The following is a 14159-nucleotide window of genomic DNA, read 5'->3' as shown; positions in this document are numbered from 1 at the left end:
ATGATATCCTCCAGATACATCCATTTGTCCAAGAATTTCATAAATCCATTGCTTTTAATTGCTGAGTAGTACTCCATTGTGTAAATGTACCATGTTTTCTATATCCATTCTTCTGTTGAGGGACATCTGGGTTCTTTCCAGCTTCTGGCTATTATAAATAAGGCTGCTATGTACATAGTGGAATATGTGTTCTTATTACCAGTTGGAACTTCTTCTGGGTATTTGCTCAGGAGAGGTATTGCTGGATCTTCTGGTAGTATTATGTCAAATTTTATGAGGAACCTCCATACTGACTTCCAGAGTTGCTGTACAGCTTACAATCCCACCAGCAGTGGAGGAGTGTTCCTCTTTCTCCACATCCTCGCCAGCATCTGCTGTCACCTGAATTTTTGATCTTAGCCATTGTGACTGGTGTGAGGTGCAATCTCAGAGTTGTTTTGATTTGGTTTGTGAGAATTTTATTGAGTAGTTTTGCTTCAATATTCATAAGGGAAATTGGTCTGAAGTTCTGTATCTTTATTGGGTCTTTATGTTGCTTAGGAATTAGAGTAAGGGCTTCATAGAATGAATTGGGTAGAGTACCTTCTGTTTCTATTTTGTGGAATAGTTTGAGAAGAATTGGAATTAGGTCTTCTTTGAAGGTCCAATGAACTCTGCACTAAACCCATCTGGTTGTGGGCTTTATTTTTGGTTGGGGGACTATTAATGACTGCTTCTATTTCTTTAGGAAATACAGGACTGTTTAGGACATTAATATTATCCTGATTTAACTTTGGTACCTGGTATATGTCTAGAAAATTGTCCATTTCATCCAGGTTTTCCAGTTTTGTTGAGTATAGCCTTTTGTAGAAGGATCTGATGGTGTTTTGGATTTTCTCAGGATCTGTTGTTATGTCTCCCTTTTCATTTCTGATTTTGTTAATGCTGTCCCTGTGCCCTCTAGTGAGTTTCAATAAGGGTTTATCTATCTTGTTGATTTTCTCAAAGAACCAGCTCCTGGTTTGGTTGATTCTTTGAGTAGTTCTTCCTGTTTCCACTTGGTTGATTTTGGCCCCGAGTTTGATTATTTCCTTTTGTCTACTCCTCTTGGATGAATTTGCTTCCTTTAGTTCTAGAACTTGTAGGTGTGCTGTCATGCTGCTAGTGTGTGCTCTCTCTAGTTTCTTTTTGGAGGCACTTAGAGCTATGTCTTTTCCTCTTAGGACTGCTTTCATTTTGTCCCATAAATTTGTGTATGTTGTGGCTTCATTTTTATTAAACTCTAAAAAGTCTATAATTTCTTTATTTCTTCCTTGACCAAGGTATCATTGAGGAGAGTGTTTTTTAGCTTCCCCGTGAATATTGGCTTTGTATTATTTATGTTGTTATTGAAAATCAGCCTCAGCCCCTGGTGATCTGATAGGATGCATGGGACAATTTCAATAATTTTCTATCTGTTGAGGCCTGTTTTGTGATCAATTATATGGTCAATTTTGGAGAAGGTACCATGAGGTCCTGAGAAGAAAGTATATCCTTTTGTTTTAGGACAAAATGTTTTGTAGATATCTATTAAGTCCTTTTGTTTTCAAACTTCTGTTAGTTTCACTTTTTCTCTGTTTAGTTTCTGTTTCCAGGGTCTGTCCATTGATGAGAATCAGGTGTTTGAAGTCTCCCACTATTATTATGTTAGGTGCAATGTGTGCTTTGAGCTTTACTAAAGTTTCTTTAATGAATGTGACTGCTCTTGCATTTGAAGCATAGATATTCAGAATTGAGAGTTCATCTTGGAAGATTTTACCTTTCTTGAATATGAAGTGCCCCTCCTTGTCTTTTTTTGATAACTTTGGATTGGAAGTCGATTTTATTAGATATAAGAATAGCTACTCCAGTTTGTTTCTTTGACCATTTGCTTGGAAAACTGTTTTCCAGCCATTTACTCTGAGGTAGTGTCTGTCTTTTTCCCTGAGATGGGTTTTCTGTAAACAGCAAAATGTTGGGTCCTGTTTATGTAGCCAGTCTGTTAGTCTATGTCTCTTTATTGGGGAAGTTAGTCCATTGATATTAAGAGATTTTAAGGAAAAGTAATTGTTGCTTCCTCTTATTTTTGTTGTTAGAGTTGGCATTCTGTTCTTGTGGCTGTCTTATTTTAGGTTTGTTGAAGGCTTACTTTCTTGCTTTTTGTAGGGCATAGTTTCTGTCCTTGTTTTGGTGTTTTCACATTATTATCCTTTGAAGGGCTGGATTCGTGGGAAGATATTGTGTGAGTTTGGTTTTGTCATGGAATACTTTGGTTTCTCCATCTATGNTAATTGAGAGTTTGGCTGCGTATAGTAGCCTGGGCTGGAATTTGTGTTCTCTTAGTGTCTGTATAACATCTGTCCAGGAACTTCTGGCTTCCATAGTCTCTAGTGAGAAGTCTGAAGTAATTCTAATAACCCTGCCTTAATATGTTACTTGACCTTTTCCCCTTACTTCTTTTAATATTCTGTCTTTATTTAGTGCATTTGTTGTTCTAATTATTATGTGTTGGGAGGAATTTCTTTTCTGGTCCAGTCTATTTGGAGTTCTGAAGGCTTCTTGTATGTTTATGGTCATCTCTTTCTTTAGGTTAGGGAAGTTTTCTTCTATACTTTTGTTGAAGATATATACTAGTCCTTTAAGTTGAAAATCTTCAGTCTCATCTACTCCTATTATTCTAAGGTTTGGTCTTCTCCAAAGAAGAAGGATTTGTGTCCTGCATTTCGTGAATGTTTTGAGTTAGCATCTTTTTGCATTTTGCATTTTTTTCGATTGTTGTGTCCATGTTCCTTATGGAATCTTCTGTACCTGAGATTCTCTCTTCCATCTCTTATATTCTGTTGCTGATGCTCACATCTACGGTTCCTGATTTCTTTCCTAGGGTTTCTATCTCCAGAGTTGTTTCCCTATATGTTTTCTTTATTGTTTCTACTTCCATTTTTAGATCCTGGAGGTTTTGTTCAATTCCATTACCCGTTTGTTAGTGTTTTCTTGTAACTCCCTAAGGGACTTTTGTGTTTCCTCTTTAACGGATTCTAGCTATTTACCTGTGTTTTCCTGTATTCCCTTCTCAAAGTTCTCCATCATCACCATGAGAAGTGACTTTAGATCCATGTCTTGCTTTTCTGGTGTGATCTATGACTTGCTATGGTGGGAGAGTTTGGTTCTGATGATGCCAAGTAACCTTGTTTTCTGTTGCTTCTGTTTTTACACTTGTCTCCTGCCATCTGATTATCTTAAATGCTTGCTGCCCTCAATATATCTGATTGGAGCCTGTCCTTCCTATAATCCCAGTTGATTCAGGACTCAAAGTCCATCTTTTTTGTGATCCTTTGATTGTGGGCTCCTGTGAATCTGAGATTCTGGGTGTGTCAGAGTTCTTGGGAGTCAAGCTCCTCTGACACCCTGAAATTCTGGTGTGACCCAGCTCCTGTTATCCTGGGATCCTGTTATCCTAAGATCCTGGGCGTGTTACAGTGCCTGGAAGTGGTGTCTCCTTTGAGGACCATGGAGCTGTCTGGTCTGTTCAAAATCAAGGTAAATCAGAACTGATCAAAAGGAACCTGAGCCTCTGGTCAAAAAGGGCTCTGGTGTCCTTGATCCTGCTGCCACAGGCCTGTCACAATTGGATTGGAACCGATGTTGTGTTCTACTCACCAGTGCAGAGTCCTCTGGGGACTGTGATGGTGTCCACCAATTCCATGCTCAAGGTGACCTGGTGCTGGTACCAACCAGAAGGGTCTTGTGCCCCTGGTCAGGCCAGTTTTTTGCTCCCCTTCTGCTGTCTCAGGTCCCACTCCCATTTGATTGGAACTGATGTTGTGTTCTGCTTACCAGTGATCCTAAGATCTCGTGGTGAGTCCTCGAGGGATGGTGGGCGTGTCCACCGACTCCGGGCCCTAGGTGACCTGGTGCTATTGCCTACCGGAAGGGCTGACTAAGACAATCTTAAAAACACTAATTCGTTTCTAGGTAAATGTGACTCTTTAGGATCCAAAGACATTAAATTTTAACAGTGGAATCAATAGACTGATGTTCTGGATGGTGCATTGTCTACTTTTGTTTCTGGTAAAATATGTCTATGGGCATGATGGACGGGTAGATAGGAACAGCCTTGTAAGACTTGAACAATATGTTACAGGTGAATTGTGTGCCCTCTATCAGGTCCCTTTAATTCACTCTCAAAGGAATACAATAATGCCTGTCCCTTCATTTTCATGGAAACAGCACAGGGATAAGAAATAGTAGGTGTCCATTCTTTAGGGACACACATCCTGCTTTCCAGTAATGCTTTGTGGGAAATAGTTAATGGCTCTTGTGGTCACATATAGTCTAATGAAATGCTCACGTGTGATAATACTTTCTAAACAGTTTTCCAAGGACCAGACACCTGTTTTATATCAAGTTTACCCAGCAAGTGGAGTTCCAGGTAAGAAATCTTCTATTAAATATAAGTAATTATGGATCTCTTTAAGAATCCCATTGCTTTCTGTAAGCAGTCTGATTTAACTTCATATCTGATGTTGTTTTGAAAATAACTTTCAGCTTCTGGCTTCTTTTTAAATTGGTTTGTTTCTCCCTTTAGGCACTTTTGTTCTATGGCTTTACTGATAACAACAACACAAAATTTAAACATGTAGCCTGTAGTTTCTACTACCCTGCTTTAAGCTCCAGGTGGACCAGGCTACCAGTAACCACCCTGGTTCCCTTGGATCCACAGATGAAAGACACCTACCTACACATAGCTCATTTTTAACCTGACTTATGGGTCAGCAGCTGGGCTCTTCTAAGCCTCCCATGGCTAGCATGCCTTTCCTTTACTTCTTGCTCAACACCTGGTATCTGCTTTCAGCTTAGTTGTGATCCTAATCTTCCACCTGGGGAAGCGATCAATGGCCACTCCACCCGAGATGAGATCTCACATGGCTGGTGACTTTCTTTCCCTCTGAAGCTTGGCAGATTCCTTCTCCTCCTTTGGTGTCTCTTAGCCTGCCTCCAAGAACCAGAAGCCCCACTTGTTCTGTCCAGCCATTAGCCTCTGGCATCTTTATTGATCAATCAAGAGCCAATTGCAGAATAGGACCTTCTGCGTTCACACGCAGATTCCTGATCAAAGCATCAGAACCACTGCCTACATAAAACGATTTAAAAAAAAAAAAGTCCAACAAAACCCAAAGGAGTTGAAACAGGAGACTGTCAAAGATAGAAATCTTCACCACTTGGCTTTATTATTACCTATCTTAGTCCACCCATACCAGGAAGTCCTTACTGAGCCCCTGCTATGTGTCTACTTATATTCTTAACTACTAATATGTCTTATTATCTGAGGATCACAAAAAACATGATGCTACAGGAGCTATTCTTATTATTTTCATTCTGAAGAGAAAAAAAATAAAGTATTGGGGGTTAAAGTGTTTGTTTAAAACAGTGGTTCTCAACTTCCTTAATGCCCCAACTCTTTAATAGTGTTCCTCATGTTGTGGTGGCCCCCAACCATAAAATTATGCCATTGCTACTTCATAACTGTAATTTTACTACTACTATGAATTGTAATGTAACCATATGGTATACAGGACATGAATTGTAATATAACTATTTAATATGCAGAATATCTGATGTGAATCCCCCAAGGGAGTCATCACCCACAGACTGAGAAGCACTGGTCTAAAGTCATATCTATTAAAAGCAGTGTGGCTGAGATCTGAACTTAGATAAACCTGTATATATAAACAGTTTGAGGTGTGTAAATTGGTACTAGATACAACTCAGAATGCTGTTAGCCCTGATATTTTTTGAGAGGATTTATTCATCAGTTAAAGAAAACATGGACATGTGTACTTGTTCTTAGTCAAAAGGCTCAGAAAGGATAAAACACAGTCACATTAGAACCAGGAGGGTGGAAGAGAAGGTGGCTGGGTAAGGTTAGGAGATTTTCATAGAAAAAGAGATGGGTCAGTGGTTAAGAGTGCTGACTGCTCTTCCGAAGGTCCCGAGTTCAAATCCCAGCAACCACATGGTGGCTCACAACCATCTATAATGAAATCCGATGCCCTGATCTGGAGTGTCTGAAGACAGCTACAGTGTACTTACATATAATAAATAAATAAATCTTAAAAAAAGAGGATGCTCTGAAGAGTAGGTCCAGTAGCTTTATCAGCCTTCTTTAGAACCAAATAATATGCATAGCTTTTAAAAGATGACTTTTGCTATCTTTTTACTGGCAATTTCACACACACACACACACACACACACACACACACACATACACACATGTCAGATATTTCATTTGTTCTAGATTTCTTGTATGGTAGACATATGTAAACATAGTTGCTAATTTAAAAAAATAATTACATCTCCCTCTTTACTTATTGGTGTGTGTATGTGAGTGTGCGCTATGTAGTGTGTGTAGCATGTATATGTATGTGCACATGTGCCACAGCTTGCGTGTAGTGGTCAGGAGACAACTTTCAGGAGTTGGTTCTCTCCTTGTACCATGTGGACTCCGATGCAACTCAGTAGAGAGCACATTTTTGTTTTTTACCCACTGAATCTTTGCCAGACCAAGGTGCTAGGTTTTTAGGTATGATTCTGCCAGAACATATAATCTGATTTAATTGTTTTGATGTGTTTGACTGGTTAATATAATGAGAATGAATATCTATGTTACAGACAGTGCTTGTATGTTGAAGTATGTATGTATGTAGGCAGAATTGTGTGTTTCATGTGTATGTGTGTATTTCAATTATCCTCTAAAGAGTAAGAATTTGGCACTGTCTTATTGGCATGAGGCTTTCACAAATACAACCCATTTCATTAGTTTGAGTAACTGAGACATGATCATGTTTTATGAAAAAGGATGTGCACCGTGGAAATTATGTGCACACATCTAGGTTCCTGCTGCGGAGTGCAAAAAGCTCCAGTTTAGGTGGCAGAGACCTTATTGTGATAAAGGATGAATAAGGAGGTATGGGAGATGTGGGTGGGATGTCAGATGCTCTCCAGGTCTGTCAAACCAGTTTGTCTTGCTGAGGTGGAGTTCTGCACTGTCTCTTCTACCTTGGGAGGTGTGTGTGTGTGTGTGTGTGTGTGTGTGTGTGTGTGTATGTGTGTGATTGGACGTATATGGTGTATGTGGTGGCTGGGCCTGTCAGATTGGTCCCTTGAGGCACGATGCATATGGCTGCATCTCCACAATCACTTTCTGGACAATTACTCTCATTTCATTTGGGAAGCTTGCCCAGAGTAGCAGCTAGGGACATGCGGGAGGAGGTGGCTACAGAAGAGATGGTGTGTTATTTTATGGGTAGTTGGATTCCTGTATGTGCTTAACAGCCCTTCACTGTGAAGCAGAATCCCCTGGCACTGTGTTCTACTTCGCTCATTTGTCAGCTTCTGTTTGGCTTCTTTGTTTAGGAACAAACAACCAAAGAGCCCACAGGACTTTCTCATTTCTGTAATCTGCTAATCGTTTTTGAATGGCACTTAACAAAGCTTGACTCTCTAGGGCTGGGAAGCCAGTGGTGTGGCTTTTGTCAACACCAGATAGATATGTTTCAGCAGCAGCAGAGAACTTGAGGTTCCAGCTTTCTGAAAACTCTGAGACCTTTGTCTTAGTACTTAAGATGGCACATTGTCTTGCCATCTACCTGAAATGGTCAGCGCTAGGATGCAAGGACTGCAGATGAAAGTTGCCTCTTACTAGTGACCAACAGAACAGCATGCAAAGAACACACAGACTGATGATGATGATGATGATGATGATGATGATGATGATCAGCTTTACCTGCTTGTGGAGAAACTTAAAAGTTTTCTGGATGCAGTGGCCACAAGTACCCCGGAGGCATCCTTTTTCAAGTTTTGAGGACTTACTGGATCAACAAAAAGCTTTCTCATCTGCAAAGCTAGTTTATAATATTACTGCCTGAACATTGTGAGTAGCTGGAGTTATAGATATATGACATTGTACATGGCTTACCCCGACTCTGCTCAGTGAACAGCATATGTCCAGACTTTAGCCTTAACTCTCTTGCTTGTTTTGTGCTTGTTTTGTAGTTCCTGTCCATTTGGCTTATGAGAGACTTTTATCTTTTGTACTTAGAATTACAGAAACTACTTAGGATCTCAGAAGAACAATCAGAATGTTGACATGACCTCTTCATACAGCTTTTTATTTTGTTTTCTCATTTTTATTAGTTCTTTGAGAATATCATACAATACATTTTGGTCACACTTACCCTTTATTCCCTCTCTTTTCAGATCCACTTCCTCCTTCCCTACCTATTCAATTTTGTGTTATCTTTTTCTTTCCGTAACACACACACACACACACACACACACACACACACACACACACACTCCAGTTTGTGCTGCCCGTCTACCTTTGAATGTGTGGCCTTAAGCTGGAGCATGAGTAGTGACTTCTTAGGGGCCACACCCTTAAAGAAAATTGACTCTCCCCCTCCCAGCAGCTATCAATTGCCAATAGCTCTGTATCTAGGGGTAGAGCTTCATCCTAACTTCTCTTACTCCATGCTGGGATTTTGTCTGCTTTGATAGTGCACAGGCTTTTGGCATGGCACAGCCACAAGCACTGTGGGTTTGCTTGTGCAGCTGCCCTGGTGTGTCTGGAAAAAGGTGTTTCCTACTCATTGTCCCAGTCTCTCACTTTTACATGATGACTCTTGAGTCCTGTGGGAGGGACTGTGATACGGATATCCATCCTCCAACCCCAAAGAGCTAACTAAGCTCTTTGTAAGTCTTACTCTTTGCAAGTTGGCCAGTTGTGAATCTCTGTGCTAATCTCTATCTACTGCCAAAAGAAGCTTCTCTGATGAGTGTTGAGATATGACACACAATATTACCTTACATATGGGATGCCACAAAGGGTTTAATGTATGCGTACATTGTATAACATTCGTATTGAAAGATACATATCTGTCTCCTCAAACATCTCCTTTATTTTTGAAGACACTCGGAACCCTTTCTTCTTGATTTTAAAACCCAGTACATTGACATTATTTGAAGTCACCAAAATGAGAAGTAGAATGCCAGGACTTATTTTTCCGATATAACTACAACTTAGCTGTCATTGGTCAACCTGGTCTTAGCCCACCCTGTCACTTTCCAGTCTATGACAAGTACCATTCTACTCTCGATTTCTGTTCACTCAGTGCTTCTAGGTATTATGTTATCTTAGATTTTCTACTGTATAACCCCGCCACTGGGTTCTAGCACTCATTTTACATTAATATCATTTATTAAATATGTTAGCTTTATATATCTGTGCCTTGTTGGGCATATGTAACAAAACAAACATAAACAGAATTTATGCTACACATTCAGAGTTTGAGCTAACTCTTCTTAAAACAGGAGAAGTAGTGTCCGTGTACGGCCGGGTCATCACTACCTGGCTGGAGACCTTCGATCCTGATGTGGACTACATAGAGAGGTAAGCATGTGTTTGTTCCTGTGTTTCATATCTGCTACATGGCATCCTGGGGTCAGCTTCCTCTGCAGTGGGAAATTGTAAGCACTTGACACAGAACTGCTATTTTTTCTCTATGCAGTTTATGGTCCCTCGTGCACCAGATTTCAGCTTTTACTCTGTAAATGTGACTGCAACTGGCAGACTAAGTTGCTATCTTCCTCCCTCCCTCCCTCCCTCCCTCCCTCCCTTCCTTCCTTCCTCTCTCTGACAAGTAGAGACTAGACCCTGTGTGAACTGCACTGTCACTACATCCATAGGTTTTCCCTTTTGGTTCTTACCCTTCCCTGTCTCCACACTGAGGGTAAATTCTTTCTAAACTGATAATAAATACAAAAGTCCATTTACCTCTCTTTTTAGTTATTTCCCACCTGTTTATTCAGAAGTCCTTCTGGGGGGGGGATGAGAGGGAACTGTGGGCTCAGTCACCAAACAGGGAAGGAGCCACTAATTCAGGTCTTAAAAACTGTGCAGCTTGTAATGTTTTCTGGAGTGATTAGATGTGAATGTGACTTTCTTCAATGGACACATTGGAAGTATAAAATGTTACTATAAAATCATCCATACAGGGGAGAAGAAGACCAGAGTTCATGGGAAGTCATAAGCAACTGCTATCCCCCAACAAATCCAGTAACTGTAGTGAGGATTTTTAAGACAGAAGAAACATGATTTCACTATTTGACCAACTGCACAGTGTCTATACACAGTGTTTAAAATTTTCTTCACCCCGGAGTGAATGTCTTAGAGGCATTTCCTATAGCTTCTCCATCTTTTAAATTCTTCCCTCTATTTATACCATTAAGAAGTCATCAACTTCTTTTCTTCCTAAATTAAAAATAGACTTCTACTGGAGATAGAAAGTCCAAGTACATTCTTAACCAATGTGCCATTGTCACTATGCAGATCTATCTCAGCCTCCATCTGGGATCCAACTTTTAAAAGGGGCAGAGAAGGTGCAAACTCTACAATAACTGTGCAGACCAAGCATGGCCAACATGGGGAAGGGTTTGTAAGAGCTCCATGTGCAGTGCAGAAGCATGGACCATGAGGGAGCCTCTATTCTCTGGGAGAAAATTTACAGTCTTCACTGCCCACTGCAATGGTACCCTGTAGGGCCGAGGAGAAAGTTCACAATGTTCTGCCTCTTAGCAGCCATGTTTACTGGGAACACCACACTATTGCTTCTTGTCTTTGTTTCTGTTTTATTGCCCTCCAATCCAGCCCATTGATCCTAGAAGCTGGAGAAGACAAATGGCTTACTCCCTGTTCTCTTATAAACAGGCAGACAGGAAGCTGGTGAGTATTTTTGTTGTTGTTGTTGTTGTTATTGTTTTCTTGTGAATGTGTGTGCATTCCGTTCCTTCCATATGACAACCTCATACAGATACATTCATTATTTAAAAAACAGAAATCACAGGTAGCAGTTTTCTCCCTTTAGGCTTATAGGAAAAGAGGAGAGGCTCGGTTATCATTTGAAAATAAAAAGTAAAATAAGGATCAAAAACCTAGGCACTACTTACTTAAGGCAAACCCTACACCAAGGCTTACTCAATGGGTTACATTGAGTAATAGTAATAGTAATAGTGATATGTATAGTCATTATTAGTTTTCCTTTGTATAATAAGCAGTCTTTAGAACCCATGTCATAACCACTGTAACGATAGTGACCAGGAAAGCAAATAGTGCCTGAAACGTGTTTTTTTTTTTTTTTTTTTTTTTTGTTGCTTTTCCCTATTAAAAGTGCTTCTGTGTTTATGTGTGCATGTATGTGTGAGGCTTTACCTGTACATGCAGGTATGCTCAAATTTGATGTGTTGGAATCATAACAGATCTGTTTCCAACCCTATTCAAAGAGATAGGCCCTCTTAATCAAACTCAGAGCTAGCTGTGAGTAGTCTTGCTCACACAAAGCCCCATCTTGTAATGTTTTAAAATGAATATATATATTTTCTAGATCATACAGCCCAAATTTGGCTGGATTCTTACTTCACTTTCAACTAGGTGGATTGGCTTTGCTCTGAGGCTATTACAAGAATTGTGTGCTGTGGCCTGGCTTTTTGGCATGAGTTTTCAGTGGAGCTGAAATTCTAAAGTTTCTTTCTAGTGTCTTCCTGTCGTTTGCCTATAATTGTCTGTTTTTAGGTCACATCCCTTGATATGTTTTATTATACTTGTCATAAAATAGATCTTTGGGAAGAGAAAACTAAATTGAAACAAGGAGTAAGTTAAATTTTGCTTGTCACTCTGTATATTAGCCATGGGGCTTATGTATTGATGACTCCAGTTAGTATTATCCTGAGGATAATCTTACTATAGATTCCTTCAGTATGTATCAGTTTCCTCTGGCTAGTTTGACTTCTATACATTGGTTTCTTTAAAGAGCTGGTAATTCTAAGCAGTTGTTTGGTTATTCTTACTCCGGTATGTTTTTTTTTTCCACAGTTTTCCCATCCGGGAGGAGCATGGCCTTGGGAATGTGCAGTGTCGTGTGGAAGGCGATTATATTGGTCTGTTTTACAAGTGTCATTTAAAAGAAAATTTCTTTCTTGGTATCCAGAAAAGAAAGGTGTCCATTTCTTCATGAAAGTCATAGTCTGAAATATTTACCTGGGTAACATGAGAGAAATTGCAGGTTGAACAGTAATGCTGATACTGGAGTTTTGGACCTAGGGTAGCAATATCCTGGCTCAGAAGAATCCTGCACAGTCTTACATTACTGTGTGTTTTTTTGTGTTTCAGGTTCTCATAATGTTAGTTTTTCAGTATTTAACAAAGGGAGGTGAGTAACTGGGATAGACAAATCTGCCCGAGTCTTGTATTGTCTGTAACATCCAGTGTACATTCTTTAACCTTTATAATTTCAACCACACCCCAGTAGGATATAGCAAAGTTCTCACACCTCCTGGATTTCCTTCACTTGAGAGAGCATTGTGTTCTGACTGACCTGTGGGTATCACAGATGTTTCAATGTTGGGATGATGCAGAATTGTAAGAACTTTAAGCCCTTCAGTCAAAGTGTGATGACTCTGCAAGAGACATGTTATAAGAATTGCCTTCTTCAAGAGGGAAAGAATTCATATTTCACCATTTTTTTTGAGACAGGAAAATTAAGATTCAGGATTTCTGGGTGTACCTTACTTCTTGTTCTGGTAGATGTTTTTGTACATTCATTGTTTGACATTAATTTCATTGTGATTATATCAACACATTACATATGAGGATACAGCTCAAAGCATGCATTTGTTTTCTTTTTCTCTAGTCTCAAGAACCAAACTCATCTACTCTATTGTAGGAATCTATTGTATCTATCTACTGTAGGAATTTATTGTATCTATCTATTGTAGGAATCTATTGTATCTATCTATTGTAGGAATCTATTGTATCTATCTATTGTAGGAATCTATTGTATCTATCTATTGTAGGAATCTATTGTATCTATGTACTCTAGTAATTCTATTGTATCTATCTNTCTATTGTATCTATCTATTGTAGGAATCTATTGTATCTATGTACTCTAGTAATTCTATTGTATCTATCTATTGTAGTAATCTATTGTTTATATCTATTGTAGGAATCTATTGGATCTATCTATTGTAGGAATCTATTGGATCTATCTATTGTAGGAATCTATTGGATCTATCTATTGTAGGAATCTGGATCCATTTATCTATTGGAGGATTCTACCTTATTTATTTAGTGTACTGAGTATTAGGCCCATTCACATTTCCTGCTGCATTTAACACTTCTGACATCTCACAAAATAGAGATTATTCCAATACAATCAATTGTTTTTATCTATGAGAAAACAAGCTTGTATTCATTGATATTGTTTTTAGGTTACCAAAAAGATCTGGTATCCAACTTATTGAATTTACTAGAGATTATTCTATGAACTCCCTTTCGAGAAGCTGATTTATAAAAAAATAATGCAATTAGAGGTGACATTTTATTTTCCTTTGTTTTCCTTTGGAGGTCGATGGTGCATAAGGAAGCCTGGCTCATCAGTGCTAAACAGGAACTGTTCCTGTACCAGACATACCCAGGTACTCTTTCCCTTCATCCTGTCTTCATCCCTTCCCTCACAGTGCACTCAAAGTTAGCTCTCCTCTTCTTCTGGCAGCTTTTCTGTGACCATTAACATGGCCTCTTCATTCTGGTTAAAGGTAAACTGCTTGTATCTGTATCAGTTCTGGTGCTTGAAGTCCTGCAGTGATTATTGATGTTCTGAGAGATTAGATGCTTTTGTTCTTGCACTTTCCTCACTGCTTGCATGCACCCAGATGTTGCAGCCCAGTCATGTATTGTGGCCTCTTGATGCAAGCAAGAGATGAAGTAAACATGGCGCACATGAGACTGGCATCAGTGTAACACAGAATATTAGTTTACAGTGAACTTTTTATTTTATAAACAAGAGTAGGCATTATAAAATAACAGAAAAAAGCATAGGAGTAGTATAATATAATAAGTAGATAAAGGTAACTTAAATTAGTTATTATTGAATATAGACAGTACATATTTGTGTTATACTTTTAATTAAATTTTTAATATTTTATTATAATTTGACAGTTTTATAGTCATAGTTATTTTGTTTCCCATTCCATTTGAAAGACTCCAAAACTCCCAAAGGGAGGCACTTACTCAAGCCTCGGGTCAGCCGCGCACCCAAGAAGACACTGAG

The 14159-nt window shown here is 39.1% G+C and overlaps 1 protein-coding gene across 3 annotated transcripts in view; it reads left to right on the top strand.

Annotated features, from left to right (window-relative positions):
- Nucleotides 1–14159, top strand: part of Pkhd1 (PKHD1 ciliary IPT domain containing fibrocystin/polyductin) — a 499157-nt gene that overhangs the window by 16073 nt on the left and 468925 nt on the right. For all 3 annotated transcript variants that reach the window (XM_029477027.1, XM_029477026.1, XM_021159032.2), the window contains exons 6-11: nucleotides 4369–4426; nucleotides 9367–9445; nucleotides 10703–10777; nucleotides 11924–11988; nucleotides 12221–12260; nucleotides 13454–13524. In XM_029477027.1, the coding sequence (XP_029332887.1) occupies nucleotides 4369–4426; nucleotides 9367–9445; nucleotides 10703–10777; nucleotides 11924–11988; nucleotides 12221–12260; nucleotides 13454–13524 (388 nt within the window). The remainder of the gene's footprint in view (nucleotides 1–4368; nucleotides 4427–9366; nucleotides 9446–10702; nucleotides 10778–11923; nucleotides 11989–12220; nucleotides 12261–13453; nucleotides 13525–14159) is intronic.

The sequence above is a fragment of the Mus caroli genome, chromosome 1 (genome assembly GCF_900094665.2).
Source record: "Mus caroli chromosome 1, CAROLI_EIJ_v1.1, whole genome shotgun sequence".
NCBI classification, from domain to species: Eukaryota; Metazoa; Chordata; class Mammalia; order Rodentia; family Muridae; genus Mus; species Mus caroli.
The sequence above is the reverse complement of the archived record's forward strand: the minus strand, read 5'-3'. Positions and strand labels throughout refer to the sequence as shown.